We start from the raw sequence: 22,843 nt of genomic DNA on the forward strand, positions 1-22,843 counted from the left end.
TTAGCCCCCAAATATCGCCTAGAACTGAGCGTTGCATAACACTATGCAAAGCACCTATGTGCCAAATTCACCGTACAGCCCGGTTGAAACTGTTTCACTCACTACTGCTATCTATTGACCTTTGTTGCCTGGTCATCCTTTCCAAGCACAGCAGGTGGTACGCTCTCCTGCACGAGGTATACTTGCGGAATGTACCTTCTGCAATGATCTGCCTAGGTGTAGGGCAGGCTTTCTCGTGTCCATCGGAAGCGTCGTCATCCCTTGGTGGCCAATGATCTGGCAGTCGTCGCAAAAGATGTGGCCACGCTCGTTCCGACATTTTTGAAGCTGTCAAAGCAGATATCACGCTGCAGATGGTTGACACGTTCCAACTTCTCCCCTTTGGCTTCCAAATGACTGTTCAGCTCTTGAAGGCGGAGGCGAAGCAATCTACTGCCTTTCGACATCGCTACACCGTGTTGTTCTGCCGTCATGGCTTGTCCTAGATGGTCTCGGTATGTCGTCGGAGGCGTAATAGCTCTGCTGATGCTAAGCGTTGAGATCCACGATCTCGTCTTGCTTGGTCAGTAATCCGCTATTCTGCTGCCGCGCATGTCTCACGAGAACGCCAAATTTCTTCTTGATATCCAAAGCGAATTCTAAAATTGTGGAAAACTGGAGTCAGGATCATCGACGAGTTGACTGGCTTCGACGAACGACTGGGCTCCGGCCATCTTCCAGGATTGTTATGTTATGACAGAGTCGGAAATGAGACAGGGACAACAGTGCCAGATAAAAGGAGGACAATCTTGAGAGATCGGCAGAATCCCTACGGCAGGCATGCTTCCTTGACCCCTCGATGCTGGTCGTGGCAGTGCCTGGGCAAAGGGCCGAGAAATGTATGATTACGGCCATCCCCTCGCAGGCCCCCTCTTTGTCTGCGCTTCATCCTTCCTTTCTCTCTTCACCTTACTTTAGCCGTTCATCACTCCGGTCCACCGAACACCAAAGTCTCCTCGCGGACTCGCAGGCGCTTAGGTCAGGCAACTTGAAAACCAAAGCCTGACCTCCGCATAGTGTTAGCAAGCCATCTCAATCATCAAAGCCAGCCTCGAAACAATTCCCTAGCGCACGTTTGGTCCATCGATCCAGGCGATGCAAGGCGCGTAATACAACTTCCTGTTACGACCCAAGTCTCCCTGCTCCAAATTTGGGGAGCTTGCTGTTGCCAGTGATCCGCCGGCTTTTCTCTGTAGCGTCGTTCGAGAATGCCATATCGAGTTCCGGAAATGGACCTCTTCTCCATTCAGCGATGATTATGCCAGAGTGCCTTTCCAGTATTCCGGAAAATATCGGGCTGTCTTCCAACGTGCCATAACTACGTACATCTAGTTATGGCACGTGACTCACTTGACGTGATCACCGTGCGGTTCCTCTCTGTAATGCTTCGGCTGGCCTCTGGCACCCTGCGTACGCAGAGCGTATACTGTTGACCTCCGGGATGATGGATTCACGTCTTACGCGGTGTCCAGCATGAAGCGCCTAAGAAGAATGAACCAAGATGAGTCCACAAAGCAAGGAAAGACATGTTGCACTCTGTATCCATGTCAGATTCTATGTCTCGTATTAGCGTATTCAATTGCAGACTGTTCTTTGCACAAGCCCTAACCCGACCACCCCCGCCCCTTCTCTCTCGCTCTTGGGTGAACAATACAATCGCTCTGCTCTGTACTCGTACGTGGTTTAAACGGGGAGCAGGGTTCTCCAAGTCAGCTCGCCAAGCCAGTCTTCGAGATCACGAACGTAATACTGATAATAACGCTGGGAGTCTTTTACTCGTGCAGATTTGGGGGTGGTGTCGATCAAAGCAACCTAAGTGATCCTCAAGTGGAAAGAACTTCCGTTGAATACTACACCTTCGTGCGAGTGACCAGCAATCCAACAACATATAGACTCCGTAACCGGCATTATGTTGTGCTTTGACCAAAAACTTTTGTGGCCACTGATTCTTCGCATGCGAATAATGCGCATAAAGGTCTTTTCAATATTGCCAATCCGTCAAATCTGGTAAGTACAGACCTCGACACAACCGTCATTTTGTCCCCCCAGCTCTGAGGAATGCTTGAAGGTGAGGCTGCAATAGTGATATAACGAAGAAGATAAAAGGAGGCCGTGTTCTTTAACTCTTAGCCTGGCTGGATGTCTGCCTGCTTCTCGGTCTGTTTATATTCCATACATATAGGACGAGTGCGAGTTGTGTTGTCCATACAATAGAAACAAAAGTTCGCAGAGTCAACGTGACGAAAAGAAAATCTCTGATAAGCAGGTAGACCCGGCCTCCTAATGTCAACCAGCAGACATAGATTGATAAGCTGCACCCAAAGACCCTGGCACAGGAGCAAAACTTGCGTCGTACATAGAGCAGAAGCCGTCTGGTGTTGCAGGGGAGTTAACATGTTCACTCCAACGTTAACCATGTGGTGCTTCGATAGCTCTGTAAGTCGACTCACCGAGACAGATCACCGCAACCATCGCAGTAGAGCTTGTGAGAGTTGCTTCCTGTCAACCGGTTTGGGGATGTAGTCATTCATGCCTGCTGACAAGTATGTTTCCTGGTCGCCTTTCAAGGCATTTGCGGTCATGGCGATAATAGGCAGTGCATGGCCCAGAGCCCGGATCTGCTGCGTGGCTGTAACTCCATCCATCACCGGCATGCTGATATCCATGAGAATTACGCAATAGCTAAGCGGTTTTTGCTTGATTATACGAACGGCTTCTGCGCCGTCATCGGCAACGTCCACTCTTTCGCAGCCAAATCCACGTAAAAGCCGGATCATGATTGTCCGATTGATGGCATTGTCTTCCACTACTAGGATCTGCTTCCCCTGGACGACACTTTTGAGATCAACGTCAGGTGAAGTATCAGCTCGTAGCACGGGAGCTACATTCACCTTTTCCATCGCCAAGGTAAAATAAAAAGTGCTACCTTGGTGTCCAGAAGTGCGAGCGAAACCGATAGTACCGCCCATAAGCTCCACCAAGCTCTTGCAGATGGAAAGACCAAGGCCGGTGCCTTTGTATCGTGTGGTCGACGAGTGGTCCAATTGAGCGAATGGAGTAAACAACATGCTCTCCGCCTCTTGTGAAACACCGATTCCAGTGTCGGTCACTTCGGTCCTGATGCTAAAGGAAGCTTCATCTTCATGCGATACAAGCACTTTGACTCGCACATAACCATGTTCTGTGAATTTGATAGCATTCGATACCAGATTTTGGAGGATCTGCCGGTAGCGGAGTGGGTTGCCTCGGGCAAATGTGGGTAGGCCAGGATCCAGCTCCACCTCGAACTTCAGCCTGTTCTTGGAACCAACGTTGAAACACCGCCGCACCGCTGCAACGATGTCTGCAATATTCATCAATTCTTGACTATTAGAGAAGGAACCAGAGCTCAATTTTGAATAGTCGAGTACGTCATTGATGACCTGCAACAGGATGGCACCGGATTCGTCAATAATGTCTGTAAGTTCCTTCTGCTCGGCTGAAAGGCCGGTGTCGATAAGAAGTGCCAACGCAGACAACATTCCGTGCATTGGCGTGCGGATTTCGTGGCTCATGTTAGCCAGAAATTCGGACTTCAACTTGGACGCTTCTTCGTAGGCGGCAATTAAACTAGTTTCCGTTGCCTTCCGGTCGGTAAGGTCTCTTGTCACTTTACTAAACCCTCTGAGCATCCCGTCTTGATAGACAGGAGTGATGAGGACATTGGCCCAAAACCGAGAGCCATCTTTCCTGATGCGCCATCCTTCATCCTCCACTTTCCCATCTCGGAGGGCTAGCTCCAGCTCCTTCTCAGGTTTTCTCACCCTGCGGTCATCTTCGCTGTAAAACGTGGAAAAGTGCTTGCCAATGATTTCGTCCTGAGTATATTGTTTAAGAAGCATCGCTCCCGTGTTCCATGTCACTATGCATCCCTTCGCGTCGAGCATGAAAATGGCATAGTCTCGAAGGGTACTGACAAGTATGCGATATGTCTCAGCAGAAGATAGCCGGGCGGACAGGTCGAACTTCCTTTGGACCTCTTCGCTGACATCCTCGCCTTCTGCGACAATGTAGAGGAGTTCGTCACCGTCATAGATCGGTGTTATCCGCAACTGCCAATGCCCGGTTAGGCTTCCAACCAGTAACTCAGACCTTTGGTCTTTGCGGGAATCGATAGCGGCTTGTATGAGTCTGAGAATCATTGCACAATTTTCCGGGATAAGCACATTGCTGACTATGTCTGGGAGTCTCTTACCATGGCATTGATCCGCCTGCACGTTGAAGAGGGTTTTCCATGCCACTGACGCAGTGATTATCCGCAACTCTCCGTCCAAGATGGCTGTTGGACGGGGTGAAAGTGCAAATATCTGTTCCATGCCGGTCAGGCTTTGAAAGGTGCAGGGTGGAATTGAGCCAGGGTTGAGTTTGACTCGGTGGTGGAGTAACATTATCTGAAGCGCAGGTGGTGACCGCAAAGGTCCGAAAAGCCGAACTTCCTGCTTGTTGCCGCCTATGACGTCTTCAAGTTCTACGACTCTGACGCGTTTTGAAGACTTTATTGCAAAAGATTGTGGCCTGACGGTATCGACTTAGAAATGACTGGCATAAAGGGAATACTTTTGTGGGCTCAGCGAGAGTAATCTTTGCAGTTCGACCTCATACCAAGGAGTTCAAGCTACGAGATACAGGGTTCGAGAAGGTTGAGTAGTATTTGGATCATTCCGTATCATAATGACGGCGATTACGTGAATTTTCGTGTTCCCATCGACGATCGATCATTTGAGCCGCATATATCGATGTCATCCACAATTGGTCCCGGTTCTAGAGCTCATGCCAATCAACAATGGCTGGAAAATCTTTCCGGGATTGGCGTCGCCGCTCCCATTCTTGACTATATGTATTGTATTTACGTGGCAACGGGTTCAGGATGACCAGGTTGGGCAGGCCAATTGGGCATTTCGGTTAAGGCCCATTTCGCCGACAAAATCAACGGGAGCTGCGCCTTCCCTTCGCCCAATTACAAGTGGTCGGCTCAATGGGGAAGCCCACCAAATTGAATGGAACCGCTTCACTCGGCGGATATACTGCATTACCTAGTACTACGCCGCCAGTTGATCGGATAACTTAGCCGCGAATCAGGGAGGGATTTGCGCATTGTTCTTCAAAGCCGGTACAGGTTTCTCTTGTTCAGACTTTGCCTTAGACAATTTTATATTATCCATCTGTCTTTGGTTGTCCTGAGGCTGCGGGATATGAGCACTGAACAGAAGTATATCAGAGAACGTGTTCCAAATGGTAGCTGTCGCGAGGTGGAATTGCTATGTCTCAATCTCTGCCCCGTCGTCACTCACAAGGTGCTGAGAGCACACTTTCCACGCCTGATTCGGTTCGCCCACTCAAGATTTCGAACGCGTGTGGAGCGTGCAAGCCAAGAAAGACGAGAGTATGTCTGCTCTACACCTATGGCTTGCTAAGGTAGCTGATGAATCGCAAGTGTTCGGGTGGTTCCCCATGCGATGCCTGCGTGAGCCGCAGAAGCCATTGTCTATATGATGCAACATCCGATCAACGACGGAAAATAGCCAACCAGCGGAACGTGCAAGCACTCGCTGGCGCGCAAGTGCAACTCGAAAGATATCGACAACTCCTCGGAGGTATCCTCGCTATCGTCAAGGCTGGAGACAACTACGCTATCGATGACTTGAACCGCGTTATACGATCCGATGTAGACCTCGCGCAGATCGCAGCACACGTGCGAAACGAATGTAGAACCACCATTGCCATCCAGCGAGTCTTTGATCGGATTGACTTCATCATCGATGGCCCTCCCGATCTTTCCTCTCCCTGCCAACTCTTTGGTCAAATTCCATCGTAGGGGGAATCAATGGCATCGCCGACTTCCCCATCGCGCGAGTTTGAAACTAATGATATTACTATGCGCCCAGATGCGCCTGCCACTTCATGTATTGTAAGATTCAAGTATTAAGGAGCGACGACCTTGATACGAGTTTGGAAGCGTATAGGCCTGGTGAGCTTCCGTCCCTACTAGCTATAGCACTCCAGGTATCGGTCCAAAGTCAGATGATACATCATACACCTCTTCTTCTGATGAAGCTCCGAACAGATTGCTCTACAAGATACAACGTGGCTGCATCTGGTTGTTTTTCCAATAGTGAAAACAGTGAAAAGTGAAATGGAGGTATATATGATTTAAGACAGGTCGCAACTTAGTGTACAACAAGTGGAATCAATCGGTACGTATACATACTGATTCGGATACTTGGCACATTGACACCATCAAGAAACGTGGATTGACGGGGGCAAACATCGGATACGGGTTGGTCCCAAATCATCTGTAATCGAAGGGACAGATGGTAAGACTATTTGTGTGTGAGTAGATAGCTCTAGATATAGAATGCTAGGAGCGTAGAATACAAATTCAGAAAGTGGATATATTGTGCGCAGTACTAAAATCAAAGCGACAATGTTACTATCAAGAGATAGTCCTATATAACTGGAAGGATAACCTCAGGTCCTGGTCGCCGCCAACAATACCAGTCCAATAAGTATGCAAGTGCACAGTCGACCATCATTCATCAGTACATCGAGGAGCTGCGATATCATTGCAGTTGACTTCTCGTCGTGAGCTTGTTGTTAGTCGCTTTCTAGTGTGAAGACCGTTCTAGGTTGATCTTTCAGCAGTGAACAATACGGAAAGCCCAACCGTAGAACCTCCACGGAGCCATTGGAACATCAATGACATGCTAATTTTCCTAGTGGAATGTGATTTACAGTTCAAATTGGGAGTTAATTGACTCCGCTTGGGCATAAGAGGAATATCCTGAAGTGTTAAATAGTGCGCTCATTGAAGCTAAGATAGCTTTATAAGATAAACGGTGTACTAAAGCGGCATGGTTCTTCAAGGGTGGATTTTCCCTCGAAAACCATCCTGCGGCATGCCACATTATCGGGACACGGAATTTTATCCTCTCCTGAAAGTGCCCTGGGCGACAGCGTTCGGCATGTCTCTGGAGGGAGTGTTTACCGGCATACCGTTTCTTCCGATCTTCTCGGGTGGATCACTGCACAGGCAGAAGACACATTGATGTTTCTGACAGGTCAACGGGGATACACGCTCCAAGGCTGATGACGGTGATAGGCCATGAGTATCATGTACGCTAGCCGTCAATCCTGTCTTTGCAGCAGGAGATGTTTCTCTCGTCAATCGCCTCTCCCGTCATTGACATAGCGCAATCATCGTTGCGGAACATTTTATGTGTAGGGACTGCGCCTTGGGACCGGTGAATACCGCCGGGTCGCTCATGGCCGCTTCCGCAATCTGCCGTCGTTCAGCGATCTTGATCTGTGGTGATCTCGACTCTGAAGCGAGCTCTGGCTCCTCAGCTAGAGCATCTTTGGTTTGTAGCTGTATCTCCGGGTAAGGACGTCAAGTGTGCAGATATCATCCGCAGTATGACTGGAGAATGAAACCCCTGAACTCGGGTGGCAGTGGTCAACTGGTCAACTTCTTTCGGCGAGGCATGTGGCTCGAGGACATGAGGAGGTAGATCGAAAAGAATGAAGAGAAATCCCAGGAAGTGACGAAAGTGCGATCGGCATGTAGGCGATACCGCCGTACATATCGTGCAGGGCTCGAGCCGCCAGCACAGCGGCTGGCAAAGAGCGAGAGGCATCAGAGCGTTGAGAAGATTGAGCTGAGTTCCGGCCTCGTTTCAGGGTGGGCATTTGACGAAAGGGCTTGCAGGCATGGAGCATGCAGACGATTTGAAATTTAAGAGAGCTCCGCGAGCGTGGTCGCGACATCGAAACGGGTCGGAGGTCATGAAAGCGTGAATGCACACTGTGGAGAATGTGAAGTGAGACAAAGAACGGAGCGCGTCGAGCAAGAGGTGGAATGCCAGGGTACTAGTTCTAGGCGTTAAGAGTGCTACAGACTGGCGAAAGTGCTGTTTGTCGAATCGTCAAAAGCGGCGAGGAAAACGTGGAGCCATTCGGGGTAGAGTTGTCACAAGCGGGTTCGGCTCAAATTCCCGCCCCTGGTATTCCGTAACATTCGCACCTTTCATTTTGCGTCCATGGTCGGGTGAAGTTCAAATCTGTTCAGACTGTGCGGACCTTTATCAGACGTAGCTCATCCTACCTCTTCCAGGCGGCGCATTCGCAATATCGTCCTCATCATGTCGGACTACGATGTAGCCTCCCCAAACCTCTAAATCTCTACGTGTCATGGGACGCTCCGTGACGTCCAGCGCTTCAGGCCATTCACAATCCACAGGGCGCTATGTTGCACAAAGAGAGATCGCAGCACCTGCGATACCCGGGACAAACGCCACAATCAACGGCGCAAGTGGACCATATACAGCACTACGTGACCCGCGTCGAATACAGCATGCGTGCGAACCCTGCAGGCTCAAAAAGACGAAATGCAACGGAGAAAAGCCAGTATGTCGGCGTTGTCGTGGATTGGGATTTGTTTGCCTTTATGGAGACCAAAAGCGGGACAAAGCAAAGAAGTACGTCCAGACGCGCACATATAAGCCAGACTATCGAACCTGACAGAGGCTGTGGTAGGATCGGTCAAAAGCTAGCTGATTGCGAGGCTTTGCTTAAAGTTTTGGCGAACAGAGTTCCCGAGCCCGAAGCGAAGCTCATAAAGGCATATTTAGGAGAAGTACGGAATTCCTAACCGGGTATCTATGTGGTATTAAATGCATTAGGAAACCGCGAGGAACTCGGACACACAAGACACCGACGTTGAAGCTGCTCCACGGTCTGGGACTAATGAACATCGGGGGACTTATGCAACCAGTTCTGAAGGTTCAACCGAGCCGGCTCTGACCGGAGAGACCCCGTATGGTACAAAAGAGGACTTTACGCGTAAAGGGGCAACAGTAACTGGCTTTATGGGGCCGACTTCTGAGGTGACGTGGATGCAGACTGTACTGAATGATAACAATCTCGACGACTTGCGGCTAACTTCGACGCATTCTCCTAGCGACGCTGAAAGGACCTATGCTGACTTCCCTTTGTCACGTTCCGGACAACTTCTTGGAAATCATAGAGCCCATTTGGCGGAGGCAGATCACTCCTTCACGATAAACAGCATGAGTTACCATTTGGATGATACTCCGCTTTCGGCCTTAGAACGTGTTGAACCATACGATATGCCACAGGCCGAGACTGCCCAGTTTCTGTTTTATACTTATCTCCAACACGCGCATTCAACGTTCCCTGTCATTGGAAAATCAACCCTTACATCACAATTTCACCGATTCTTGTCGAATCCCTTTCAAAGACCTCCTGACCTGTGGCTCGCAATTATCAATACTATTTTTGCCATTGCCGCCAGGTATGCCTCTCTTGTTCGGCCCGACCGCCACGGAAATATCGAAGACCATCTTGTGTACTTCAACCGGGCCAGATATCTCGCTATCAATAGCGAGACATTGTTTGACTTCCCAGACCTGCAGCTTATCCAGGTATTCGGATTGATGTCTTTCTATTTTCTCTGCACCAGCCAAATCAACAGGTACGACACTGATGTCCTAGACTGATGCAAAACTAACATGAGAAGAGCTTGGGTATTGATAGGGATTGCTATGTCACACGCAACGGCCCTTGGCCTGAACTTACGGAACGACAGTACGCAATTAAAAGACCAATTGAAGGAAATCCGCTACCGAGTTTGGTGGAGCCTCTATGTTCTCCAGCATCGACTTTGCATAATTACCGGACGCGTCACTTGTGTCTTCGACCAACAATGCTCAACGCCGCTCCCAGTTCCCCTGGAAGAGAACGAATTTGATACAGACAGAGGTGTGGAACTCCTTGGCAAGGAATACCAACAAGGTCCTCGAGCACCGCCTTCAAATATGCTTGCCCGGAACCGATCGACATCCACAAGTTTCACCGATGGAGATCGTTCTTTTCCGCCGCACCAACGATTCCAATCATCGAGAACCATATCGATGCCACAAGTTGGATTATCCTGGGCAAAAGATGTTATGGCTAACCCATCCCTTTATTTTCTCCATCTCACGCAGCTAGCAAGACTCAGCCAAAGTATCCTTTCTCAGATTCACAGCGTTGCTACTAGCCCCCATCTGCAGTCCCGACTCGAAGATATTGAAATTCAACTTGAAGATTGGGCTCGCAATCTTCCGCCAGTTTTCGACTTCCGATGCAACAATAAGGAACAGAGTTCCCGTGAACTCAGACTTAGTCTAGGGTTCTTCTACTATGGAACCCAGCTAATAACCTATCGATCTGTTTTGGACGGATTTCCAGATCTAAACATTACCCGTCAGTCCAAAGATTCAGATACCTTGGACTGTTCAGCTGCCACACGTTGCGTTGAAGCAGCGAAGGCTATAATCCACCTGGTCCCTGACGAGTCCAATGCCGAAGGTATTATGCAGTGTGGGCCTTGGTGGTCTGTTTTACCCTGGCTCGTGCAATCAACCTCGGTCTTAATTCATTGGCTATCTTTCCCTGTGTATCGTGCAGCTGAAGGTTTTCGCGATACCTTTGAGACTTTGAAGAGAGCAATAAGGCTGCTCCACGTACTCGGCGAGCACAACCTCTCTGCCAGCCGAGCCTGGAGCCGATGCGACTTTACCTTGCGTGCAGTGGCAGCCAAGGCAGATATGGACCTTAATGATCTTCCAGAGCAGACTATCTTTCATGGTGCTCCTTCAGCACACGGTACACTAAATACTATAGGAGTAGCTTCACATGAGGCGACGACACTTTTCCAACACTACCCCTCCGCCCATACGATCCTTACGACGACCCAGGCACTTTCACCTCCTCAAAGCCTCGCCGGTTTAAATGGCCTTATGCTTTTTGACCCCCAACTCGGATGGAGTGAGCATGTCGAACTGAGCCGTGCAGACGGGGAGTTCCATCAGCATGCCACCTATTGAGACTAGAAAGGCGAACGCAGGAGCGTGGTCTTCGTCATATATTGTCGACGCAAAGCTTCTGTATATTTTTGGAAGGTTGGTACGAACCAGGTCAGTGGAAGGTCGCAAGGTTCGGCATCTGAAGACGGATGTCAATCCAAACCACAAACCTCACCAATAACAGTTATCCTGACACCGGAGCCGTATGAATGGCGACGGAATCGCTTCCAAAGCTGACCAAATATCCGATCCTCCCAACACCGCAGCAATGGTTGGCCGCCACCTAAAGTCGATACTACTACATTCCTTGATGTCCGGCTCCGTCCACGTAACGGGGTCAACAGAGTCCCAAAATCCGAGGAATAAGGTGTCTAGTTATATTGCTTGGTGCGAGAATCAGGCTCAAGAGGCAGTTGCTTGGCCTAATTACGGCTGGACATAGGCATTGATCCGAGATGGCTTGGCTGCAAGCAGGAGAAGGGGGTCGCAACGATACTCTTTGGTATCAAGGGCGCACTACCTAGTTACGACAACGGATAAAACCTCATTTTCCAGCTACCAGAGCTACTGCCGCAATCGAGAATCCCAGACATACCTGGTGGAGTGGTCTCTTACTTAAGCCTAGCATTCCCGATTCCCTCCAGGCGAAAGACCGTATTCCCTCTCCGAAGCTTCCTTCCGCAGCCAATTAGAAGTAACTACCTCACCTGCCTCTCGAGCGATAGTGTTGCTTCGGGAGAGTGATCGGAGCGATGAGTGTGAGGCATGAGCTTGCCTTTTATGGGCGCCACCGTTATCCACATCATATACGAACCACAGGTATCCAGGGCTGCAAAGAAGACTAGTGGAACCTCGAAGCCGCTTAACGAAAAAGCGTAGGTTAAGGTGTCTCGAAGCAGTGACAATACTGAACTCCAACGGTAGGAGAAGTAGAATAAGTCACATCCTCTCCTCAGTTCTCCTTCGGTAGTCCTCTACAAAACTCACCCATTCTAGATCGCTCGTCCCAGACTCATCCCTACTTCCACATCCATCATCACCAGACGCCTGCTCACACTGAGTAAATCTTCGTCAAAACGTATTCTTCCCTCCTCGAAAGCAACGATTATGCTACTACCTCCAAATTGGAACAAACCTAGTTCCTCGCCTTTTTCCAGCTGTGAGCCCTTAGTCATACACTTTTGGTTGATTTCTACGGTTCCCACATCTGTGGCGCCGATTGCGACAAAGAGCACACGTCCAAACGACTGGCTGTTGATGCAGATTGCGCAACGAGCGTTTACCGTCAAGACGTCGATGTCGGATCGCAAGCAGAGCGGGTCGACTTGGTAATACTCTCCAGGGATTTGCCTGTACCATTCCACAGTGCCTTCGACTGGAGAGTGATACCGATGATAGTCTTGTGGACTGAGTCTGAATGACGCGATCGCCCCGTGGTCCCATATTTTGGCGGCTGCAACGTCTTGGATCAAATTACTGATGGTGAAGTTTCGTCCTTTTATCCAGAGCCGTTTAGTCTCGGAGACGCTGGGGTAGACTACAAGCCGGCAGTCCGCGACCACGACGGCGAGAGAGGAGTCATTCTTTTGGGAGATTGGACGGGCGCCTGGCTTGTGTCGCCGCACGAAGAAATCTTCGAAAGTGCGGTACGCGTGGATGTCTGTGGGCGTGAAATCTTCCATGTTGATGTGATAGAAGTCGACAAAGGATGCTATCTGCTTGGCAGAGGCCCGAGTACCTTCTTTCTTGCCAGATCTTATCGTCTTCTCGTGCATCCAATACCTCAGCAACCACGTTCGGTCGAACCACTCCATGGGCCGACTAAACAAGAGCCATAGCTTGACTTTCTTGTAGATGGGTTGTTGTTCGCGCACATAGCGGCCAGTCTTGCGATTGAGGGTCTTCCAGCCAACCTCACGATTTTGGACTAGCTTGACGGTGGCGAGGGCGCTGTCGAGAAGGTAGTGAAAGTAGCTGATGATAGCACCCATCTTCCGATACTGCTGCGGCTGTGACAAATCCGGACTTAAATCGGGGATTCCTGCGTGCTGAGATGAGAAGTATCTTTGAATTTGCGAGGTTGGAAATTCGATTCCGGAATTCGACTATTTATGTATTCTGGACTAAATACGTCATACGAAATGGTGCATCTCAGAGACCATTTTCTGCCTGTGCAGTACGGTCGTTATCCGTTGCCAAGCATTATAAAAAATCTTGTCAACGGGCTCATCCTCTTCGTTAACTGTCTCCTCATTGAGTTCGTCTAGTTGAACTGTTGGTTGGGTAGCTTGTGTAAATCTACCCAGAGACTGAAGGTATAGCGTATTTGAAACAATGAAGCTCCACTTCGGATACAATTTAATATCCACCAATTTCTTCCTGGCTTCCATACGAACGACCGTTAGAAAGGTATCCAGAAGTGATTTTATTTCAAGAAGCTCTTCAAGATAACATCCGCACCGAGTACCGTCCGGCATGTCCTCTGGGCGTCGTTGTCGGCTGAGTTGGCGGGGAGTAGGATTCCACTGGAGATGCACTTGTCATGTCCAGGGGGTATCTTGCTTCCCGGAGGTTACTTACCGGACCAGACGCTTGCGGGTCGATGTTAGCATTCTGTCCGGATGCTATTTCCCGAAGGTCGCGCGGCGGTAGAACGTGCGTCAGGAGAAAGTCTAGTAGACTGCCCGATTGTGCTCAACTTTTGATGAACTTCGTAGTAAATTTATACTAAAAGTGGCGTCCTCCTGTACATTAACAGTATTATCAGCTCTAAAAGTACAGTACAAGTCTACTTTCCACCGTCGTGTTAGATCGTGTTACAAGTACGTAGACCGTTGGAATGACGTCACACTTACTCGAGCTATGACGTCCTCGAGGAGATCTTGGAAATTCCAATCACAGTCGGAAATGTTTGCAATCTGTTAGTGAAGACTTGAGTACAGAAGCTTATATATAGATTCAGTTGAAGGCCGGCAAGTCCCACACCTCCCTATGATGTCAGACATTCAGTGACGAAACTAGGCTGTTATATTATGTCACATCTTGTCCAAGACTTCCCTGTTTCATCAATACGCACCGTGACAATTGCCTCAGGACTACAAGTTATGTCAACGTCAAGGTCAAAGATCCGCACTAGTGGAAAAGGTGGTGGTGGACGAAACATTCGGACACGTCGTGCATGCGACAGATGCAGACTAAAGAAGGCCAAGGTAGTCCTGTTCTCGCTTTCTTTGGTAAGCTTCTAATTCGAACAGTGCGACGGCAATCTGAAGTGTGAAACTTGTCACACAAGTGACAGTGCTTGTACTTACTTCATCAGAAGGAAAATAGAAGCCAGAAACTAGTAAGTAAGCCAGAAACTACCAAACTATTGAACGCCAACCTTCGCTAGTTATTCTCAAATGCAAGGAGTGATGGATGTAGCACTTCAACAGCTATACCGGGCATGCCGGCAGAAATCCGGGTTTCCAGGAAAGCTTCCAGATGAATCGACCGGTACCGTTACCACGGACGCGATCCTTGAAGGACTTGGTCTCGTTAGACCGTTACTTGGAGGTCGTCAATCCCCATTTACAACTGAGGGACAACCGTATGATATAGACATTTCGGATTCAGACAAATTGTGCGACCATTTGCAAACTTCGCCTGCTGAAGGCGACTCCGCTCAAAGCAGTCCAATCACAGTCTCATCCTCCTCCTTTGACGTTCCCCCGTCCACATGTAGAGGAAGGCCCTCCTGTGGCTCTTCCGGTCAGTCAGTGTTTGCTTACGAAGAGAACTTCAATATGGAGACAAACACTTACCTGCCAAGCGTGGTCACAGCGACTCAGGCCCCGATCCACGACCCTGATACTCCGCATGATGAGGCACAAACTGTGGACAGGAATGAGTCACGGGACACTGACCCATATACCCGTTGCCACCGGGTTCAACCCAGCCGACCTTGCCCTGGAGATGAAGTGCAGGGACTCATGTCAAGTCATGCAATTGGAGAGACGTGCTTTGACAACTGTGCGGCTCCAGAAGGGATCATGTTTGATAGCTATTTAGCTCCGTGGCCTGGATCCTTAGCTGCGGCTTTCCAGTCAGTGCACTCTGCCTAAGCAGCGAATTAAAGAGGAGTAGGGTAGAAGGCGGAGTGCAAATACATGAAATTCTTGCTTGCTCTAATTTTCTGTCAACATTAAAACTGCCGATCCTCAGAGGTATCAGGATCCAACCAGCAGGCCCTTCTAGATCACACATATTCTCGAGCCGTATAGATCATCTTTTCGACACGAGTTTCTCAGTGGAACATTCGATGGATGGGGAATAGGATGGCCGAACTCAAACAGACAATCCACTCGTGACCATATTCATGCGAAGGTACCTTTATTAGATACCAAATGTCTCCAAGCAGCCTCCAATGATTCTTTCCGAGTGCCTGTTCGTCCTGACATCTCCTTTAGTCTAGCCGCAATTCCGTGCCGATGATCGCATGATCCGACATGTGTATTCGGCCAACAGCGCGTCCTCACTTCGAGTAAGACTGCGTGGCACAGTCTAAGGCTTTGATAACAGAAAGCAGATGGAAGACAAATACTCTTCGTTTACAAGCCCAACTCCACTAACAATATATACTGCATCGATAAAGTTACCATCCACTTCTGTGCTGTTGAATCGGTTAAAATGGCTGCAGATAGCGCTTCGCAAACAGATACTGTTAGACGGGTCCTGGAGTTTGTCTGCCCTCGTCAAATCAACGTACATAGCCCATGTTTGTATCAAATCATTGTCTTCCGGCTCTTAATACTAGGTGTGTCGGCCGTGGTCTTTGCTTACAAGTTGTAATTTCGCGTCAGGAGGGAAGGAGATTGCCACGTGGAAGGCTCCAGTGTTCGGAGAGAGTGGCGAGTACATAGTACAAGCGATTTCACTTAGCTCCAGACAAGCTACCGAGAAGGGTATATTCACCGTTCAGAGGCTGCCAGGTCGAAAAATAAGGCATCGTTGCTCTAACAATCTGTAGCGATTCAGGTATGGGCATTCATCATGCTTGTCCGAGATGAGAGGACGTCTTCCATTTATTGCCATTAACAACAGCGCCGGCAGTGCGCAACTGTTTCGTCAGGGATACGGCGTGCATCGGAGGCGGGAGAGTGGAGGAGTGGTGTGGCTGCCAGGGGGTTTGGATGTAGATGTTTTCAGAGATCTGGCGGTCTATTGATTTCCAGTCATCCGAGGGGAGGCGCATTGGGAAGAGTGTACAATGCAATTCCCTTTTTGCTCGTTGCTCGCCATCAAGTGTTGAGCTAGGGGCATGGAATAAAACAACGTGGTATGTGCAACATAATAATTGGTAAAGCAGCATAAGACTACCGAGGTATCGACAACTTTAGCAGCGCCGCTTTACGAGATACAAACGGATCAACGACAACGGCCTTTGGCCTTACGAATGCCCTCTTCTCTTGAGTGACTATGAATACTCCTATCCGTTTGTAATCAGCTTGTCATGGCAGCAAAAGACACTATACAGTACATGCGCTATGACCTGTCCCCGGGGTCGCCCAACTGATCGATGTTTCTACCAGCCACATCGAGACCAGAAGACGTCGTCACTGAACGATCATTCGTCACGTGGATCCCATTTTCGATTTAGTTCGTCGGTGTACTGTAAGTTCTTCAGCTTGGCCCTCGAAGTCCGAATAGCCGTCCATGGCACCTACCCCTACGGAGCAGTTTCGCGACTGACCGCATAGGCGATCAAGAAGAACTCCAGGTCCGCCTGCAAACATGTCGCAAAACTGTCTGAGGCCTCTGGCCCCTGCGTCACCGATTCGCCCCGCTCAGATTTCCGACCCAAACAACTTTCGATTACCGACCAAACAGCGACGGAATACCACAACAGCATGCACCGCTTGTCAAAAACGTCGTACCAAGGTGCGTCTATCTCAAGTACCGTTTCTCCGTGGCTTTCTCTGCAAATGGTGCCCACAACTCGGACAGGAGAGCCTCGGATATGCACCTACCACCGCTCGCTCTGACTTCTCGGTGTCTGCGTTCCTGTCAGGCTGTGTAGCTATTTCCTGATAAGTTCCTTCATTCGGCAGACTGAATCCCAACCAACATCAAGTTACGAGATCCCAGCTCATGAATGGCTGCAACTAGTGTGACGATTATACCCGTTGTGCAGCCTGTTTGGCGAGACAAACAGATTGTATCCGCGAAACGGAAAAGGATGGCCGCAGGAGGATGGTGTGGAAGGAAAAGATCGAAGAGTTGGAATTGGATCGAAAAATGCTCTCCGATTTGATGGAGGCGATCCGGAATGGTGAAAAAGATCAGGTGGAAAACCTTGTTGGTATAATCCGAACGACTACGTCGAATGAGCAAGTCTCCAGCTATATTTCCACGAACTTTTCTCGCGCAGCAGAGGAAGGACCGCCCTACAAGGCTTCAACATGCCAGCAGCCGCAGCAGTCACCTGCAAGTCGTTTGTTCAGAGCCACATTGGGAACCATTATGCCCGTGTTCGAGGTACCAGCCAAACCTTGGACGACCGTCACAGATGATGACGGGCTCGTGTCGCATCTCCTATCACTATGGTTTACATGGCGCCATTGGTGCTATCCGTTTATTGATCGCGATACCATTGTCTCGGCCATGCAATCTGGACGCGAGAATGATGGAATATGTACGGTAGCTTTGGTGAATATGATCCTGGCAGATTCTTGCGTGAGTCGCAACACCAGATGACGGTGTAATTACTGACCGCGAGTATCATAGTTTGATTATGACATTCTGGATAACGGTCATGTACCTCCGTCGAACGAGAAACCCCTACAAGATCTCTTTTACGAGGAAGCCAAGAGATATGCAGAGACAACAACGCAGAAGAGACTCATACCGTCGATACAGTTCATGGCGATCCAATGGATGTTGTAAGCCGAGGTATCCTTCTCTATATTGAGGTCCTCACTTATCAAGGTAAAGTTTAGAGAACCGCGGTATTAATAAGCTCGCCAATGTTATCATGCGAGATATGATCGACCATCTAAAGCAGTTCAAAAAGCCTAGTCAATATCAAGAGGCCATGACGCAACCTGGAAAAGAGCCAGTCTCTAGTGCGCAGCAACTTGCGGCATACACTGGCTGGGCTGTGTTCGCCTCTACCACCGCTGCAACTTTTGCGGTCCGAAACCGACCTGTGATGGAACCTCCTACCAACTGGAAGGCTCCTCTCCATCGAGGGAACTTGACTGAAGTGTGGTCACCCTACCCCCGTGATAACCTTCCTGCAGTTCCCCATCCCATTTGTTACCTTCAACACCTGAGCGGTTTGTACGATATCTGCTACCACATCAGTCAGCGTGTTTTCATCGACGACAATGTGAATATCAAAACCGTCACGCGTGACAATCTGGAAGAGCTTCATGGTGACTTAACAGTTTGGTACGACAATCTCTCGGATTGTGTCCAAGTTACGGGATTCAAAACACCCCACACTTTGAGTTTATATGCCCAGTATCATTGGGCTGTGTTGGTATTATCAGAAATGACATTGACACTACAAGCTGAGGATGAAGACGATTCAACACTCGGTCTTCTCGTTCCTGTTGTACGAGCGCAAAACATGACCTCAGCCCTGGCCATAGCCGACCTTGTCCACCTTCAGTCGGTGAACTGGGGCGTCGACCATATCCCTATTAGCTTTCTTCAGCCAGTCAACGCGGCCTTGTCTGTCGTCGTCAACGACGTCAATGGCGATCAGTGCAAATCGTCCTTTGTGAAACTGGCTGTAGCTTTGCACGGTCTGTCTCGCCGTTCGGTTTCCGCAGAGAGTATGTTGCGTGATTTACATCTCAGAATACGTCAACTGCAGCTTATGTCGTCGAACCATGTGGAAAACATGTTCAAAGACGCCGATGTCCACTTTGAAGGCAGTGTTGTTTCACCTGCTGTTGGTGTGGCGGCTACAGGTGAAGCTGCGAGAGCATTTGGTGACGGCCTGATGGCGGAATCTTATGAGGCATTGGTGGAAAAATGGAGCCGATTTCTTACTAGAGCTTCATCTTCTTCAGATTCATCATCCAGCTGGCAGAACGACAAATGATTTATCGACGTACAGCGTTCAGCGCCATAGACGAGCTCGGCTCGATAGAAGGTTGTCCAAGTTGCGTGGTATTCAAGATCTGCGGAGCAAGGTCTTCAAGTGCCTGAGAGTTGGCTAGCCGACGAACCTGAGCGGCCAAAGCTCTGGCATCTCATCATCATGGATGCCAGTATGTTGATCAATAATAAGTCGTCTTGAGTCTTTGGGCGGTTGAGTTCTTTGAGTCAAAACCTCCAGTTGTTCAAGATGTCGGGAATGGATGCCTTCCGTAACTCCGCTGACAGATTTTCCGTAGACACTTGCGAGCCTCTGGATTCAATGCTCCTGAAATTCAACTGAGGTCCGTCCACTGTTCGAGGTTGAGTCCTCTTGCCCGGAATATCTTCAAATCGTGATTCGGTCACCACGTCAAGACTCTCGTCGCCAACAGTAGGGTTTGAGAGAGTGCTCGCCTTTGAATTGTGTGCAAAATTCTACGCCAATGGAGCATTTAGCATAGCACGTAGATGGAATTCGACGGAAACGCGGATACCTTTAAGATTCTCATTGTGTCTGGATGCTTGTCGGGTTGGAAGCGAGGTGAACGGGTTATCACCCGGAGGGCCTCGAGGAGAATCTCCTGTTCTCTTTCCAACTCATAGATTGCTGCGCTGCACTCTTTGAGTTCTCTGTCGAGTTCATCAGACTGTTCCATCCTAGTTTTCTACCGGTCTAACAGCGCACCTCTGATCCCGACATTTTTTCCGCTCTTGATATACACATTTTGCGTTGTCTTTATCGCACCGGAGACATCGTTCTTCTCCGGAACATTTCAAGTGACGAATCTGACATCGAGCACAGGCATGCGAGGTTCGTCGCTTCTTCAATGTACTTGTTGTATGCATATGAATTGGTTAGCTGGCCGTAAATCGTCGGGTAGGTCCTCCGAGAAATGACTTGTCGGCCAGCAAGCTGACCCCGTGTTCTGCCACTATAGTCTTGATTCTTCTTATGTCTAATCGAAACGCTAGTCTGTGCGAATTCGCATTCAAATCAACTAGTCCTACTAATTTCCAAGGAAAGAAGTCTTGAAAGAGGCGTATCTGTACTCGAAAGAGGACCGCCGGTCTTCGCCAGAGGCGCATTCTTTGCCGCAGGCTTGTGCTATGGGACAGTGATCTAATTTTGACGTCTGGTCTGCCAAAGCTGCATTATTACAGACTAGCGGTCGAGAGCTAACTCGGCTGGATATCGACATCAAGCGTCGGAATAGGTCCTGCAGAGCCGCTGGTTTTCAAAGTCTCAACGATTTCGGTGTTTCTTCGACGAATGAACTTCAGTCGTCTTAGTTGCTGAAGGATCCTGCCTGCAGCGATGTGAGGAATATCTTTGAATCTGGGTGCTCGGATGTTGTGCAACGCTCAGTTCTAGGCGATGTCTGGGGGCTAAATGGGATGTATTGACGAGTCTGACCTCCAGGACTAGGAGGTCGCTGTTCTATCTATTTATATGTTAAAGGAGTGAAAGTTCTCTCTTCTTGGTGGAGAGATTTTTCTCCCGGGCATCGGCGGCGACCGGTGAGGTCCTCGTCGGGGGCCGGCGTCCTTGTGTCGGGGAGGTCCTGTTCCTCCATCCTGAGAACTATGATATAGCGAAAATGTGACTAAAGTGAGTGAATTCATGGTGTTGCAAGGTTTGCAAAAGGAGCGTTCTAGGCGGCGAAGTCCCGCGGAGGCGTTCGGCGCAAGTATGGAGGTTGTAATGACCCCGTCACAACTCAGCCTTGTTCAACATCGGAGTTCACCTCCGGATATCGTTTATGTCGCCAGACCGACCTCGTTACGTCTACTATGGCCAGAGATGAGATTATAATGGACGGGGAAAGCAACCTGATCGGTACGACTGTTGACCAAATTCGGCCTTCGTTTTCATTCCCGACTTGTCAAATACGGTTTCATCATTCATGTCTCGGTTTGCTCCACATAACCTTTCGCACACTCAATTCCCCTAGTCGCACAACCCGCAACTTGTAAGATCAATCGTGCAAGCGATGCAGCCATAAGGCTTTGTACATCGTCTTGCTCCTTGAATATTGGCAATACAATCGTCCATCACGAGTACCATTTTGGACTGTACTTCACCTCGGTTTTGAAAACAAAGTAGATGTATATTTGCGAACACGCTCCGAGGCTATCAAATACGGTTGAAAAGCACTACTGCCTACTGCTTCGAAACTGAGGTTCATTTGCTTAGGGTTAAGGACCTCTTTGAGGACACCATGAGAGCACTCATTGTGTGGCCATCCGTTCGTGTGCCGGCACCTTGAGGCCCGAACATTCAAAAGCTGTGGTAAGTGGTACACCGACCATGTAATACAAGTTTGAGGGTATACGGAGCTCTCCAGCTTGTTGACCTAATGTAATCCTTCCTTTGGTTATGCCCAAGGCCGAGGCCAAGCTTTGAGACACACCCTTTTCTCAAGGTCACACTGCTGACCGTCGCCCCCGGTTAAATACGGAGTCCCACACTCTTTACTTTTGTTTTTGGTCGTGCGCAGTATTTGCGTGTGACTGTACGTTGCTATCACCCGACATCGGTGACGAGAGTTTAGGAATTTCGCCGGATATAGGATGTTGCTTTCCAGTTCGTGGGTGTCCAGTCATGGAGTCATCAGTGGCTTTGGAGATTGCAAGATCGCCCGAATCGAAGAATTTGCGCTCCTAAAGAATGTTAAACTCAAACATGGAGTCTGATAAAGACGGAAAACCCATGAACAGTGGCTCACTCACTTTCACCTGGGAACGTAGGAGGATATTTTGCTTGGGTAAAGTCCCGTATCGTGCATAGATCTCTCTTTCACGCTCGGTAGGGGCCTAATAAGATATGCATCAGTAAAGATTTCGGATTTGGGGGCGCTCTTGCTGTACCTCGTTTGAGTCCTCCACCCTTTGGGACATCGGATTGTATATTCACTATTCTAAGTGTCCTAGTAGATGTACATGAGAGTGGCGCTTGTTATTCCCAGACCACCTGCAAGGTCGTGTGCTTATAGGTCGTCCTTACGACTTATCCCGACCGAAAGCTAGAGGATGTGTGGGGTTGCGGTAGTGGACTCGGAATGAATTCACCTTTCCTAGTTTTCGCTCTGAAAATCGTTGAGGAATTGACCTTGACTGATATAAGTGGAGTTTCCATAGCCAGACAGACATCGCCACGCAGACCTAATAAAGCTATTAGGGGAAATATACTGCCTAGGTGATGTGTTCCCTTACATCGTAGCTTCCTTATCCGTCCAGTGCCTTGATCTAGACCTTTGCACGCGGATAAATGAGCCGGTCAATCCGGATCGGCATAAGCTGCGACATTTGAACCTTGACTTGCGGATGATCGGAAATGCACTTCCATCTTGAGGCGACCTACGCATCCGACCCAGCTTCGAGGGAGAAAATTGGGCAGAGGTCAAGGGAGTGTTGTACTATCAATTTCTTCTTGCTCATAAACTCGGTACAGGGAAAATAGTCATCGCCTGGATGATTCTGGCACAACCTGGCACAACCAGGCACGACCCAAACACTGAGATTTAAATGCTTTCAGTTAAAGCCTCATCCTCGACTCTATTCCCGCGCTAAGAAACCCTCCCTCAACCGCCATTCCTGTTTTTGCTTAGATTGGAACACTTGAACTAAAATGGTATCTGCAATTGCCTTTCTGGGAGGACTGTTCCAAGTTTCATCGGCCAACATCGTCGATATCCGGATCGATAGGGTTGCAGCAATTGGCTACGCTGACACGATGACATTTCCTGACTTAATAGCTGGTAAAGGACTTG

General features: G+C 49.2%; 4 protein-coding genes across 4 annotated transcripts; 2 read left to right on the forward strand and 2 right to left on the reverse strand.

Moving 5' to 3' along the window:
* Window positions 1–2,498: 2,498 nt before the first annotated feature.
* Window positions 2,499–4,394, reverse strand: PV08_11860 (uncharacterized protein; the record flags this gene model as incomplete). The annotated part of the gene is made up of 1 exon (XM_016386168.1): window positions 2,499–4,394. The coding sequence occupies one exon, from the start codon at window positions 4,392–4,394 to the stop codon at window positions 2,499–2,501; it is 1,896 nt and encodes a 631-aa protein (XP_016229976.1).
* Window positions 4,395–8,320: 3,926 nt separating this feature from the next.
* PV08_11861 (uncharacterized protein) lies at window positions 8,321–10,964 on the forward strand (the record flags this gene model as incomplete). The annotated part of the gene is made up of 3 exons (XM_016386169.1): window positions 8,321–8,710; window positions 8,757–9,568; window positions 9,614–10,964. The coding sequence occupies 3 exons, from the start codon at window positions 8,321–8,323 to the stop codon at window positions 10,962–10,964; spliced, it is 2,553 nt and encodes an 850-aa protein (XP_016229977.1).
* Window positions 10,965–11,935: 971 nt separating this feature from the next.
* On the reverse strand, window positions 11,936–12,934 carry PV08_11862 (phosphatidylserine decarboxylase; the record flags this gene model as incomplete). Its single annotated transcript, XM_016386170.1, has 1 exon — window positions 11,936–12,934. One exon carries the CDS (start codon window positions 12,932–12,934, stop codon window positions 11,936–11,938), a length of 999 nt encoding a protein of 332 aa, XP_016229978.1.
* A 3,781-nt stretch (window positions 12,935–16,715) lies between these two features.
* Window positions 16,716–19,035, forward strand: PV08_11863 (uncharacterized protein; the record flags this gene model as incomplete). The annotated part of the gene is made up of 4 exons (XM_016386171.1): window positions 16,716–16,862; window positions 17,091–17,657; window positions 17,709–17,863; window positions 17,916–19,035. The coding sequence occupies 4 exons, from the start codon at window positions 16,716–16,718 to the stop codon at window positions 19,033–19,035; spliced, it is 1,989 nt and encodes a 662-aa protein (XP_016229979.1).
* Window positions 19,036–22,843: the final 3,808 nt, after the last annotated feature.

This window comes from Exophiala spinifera, assembly GCF_000836115.1.
Source record: "Exophiala spinifera strain CBS 89968 unplaced genomic scaffold supercont1.11, whole genome shotgun sequence".
Lineage (NCBI taxonomy): Eukaryota > Fungi > Ascomycota > Eurotiomycetes > Chaetothyriales > Herpotrichiellaceae > Exophiala > Exophiala spinifera.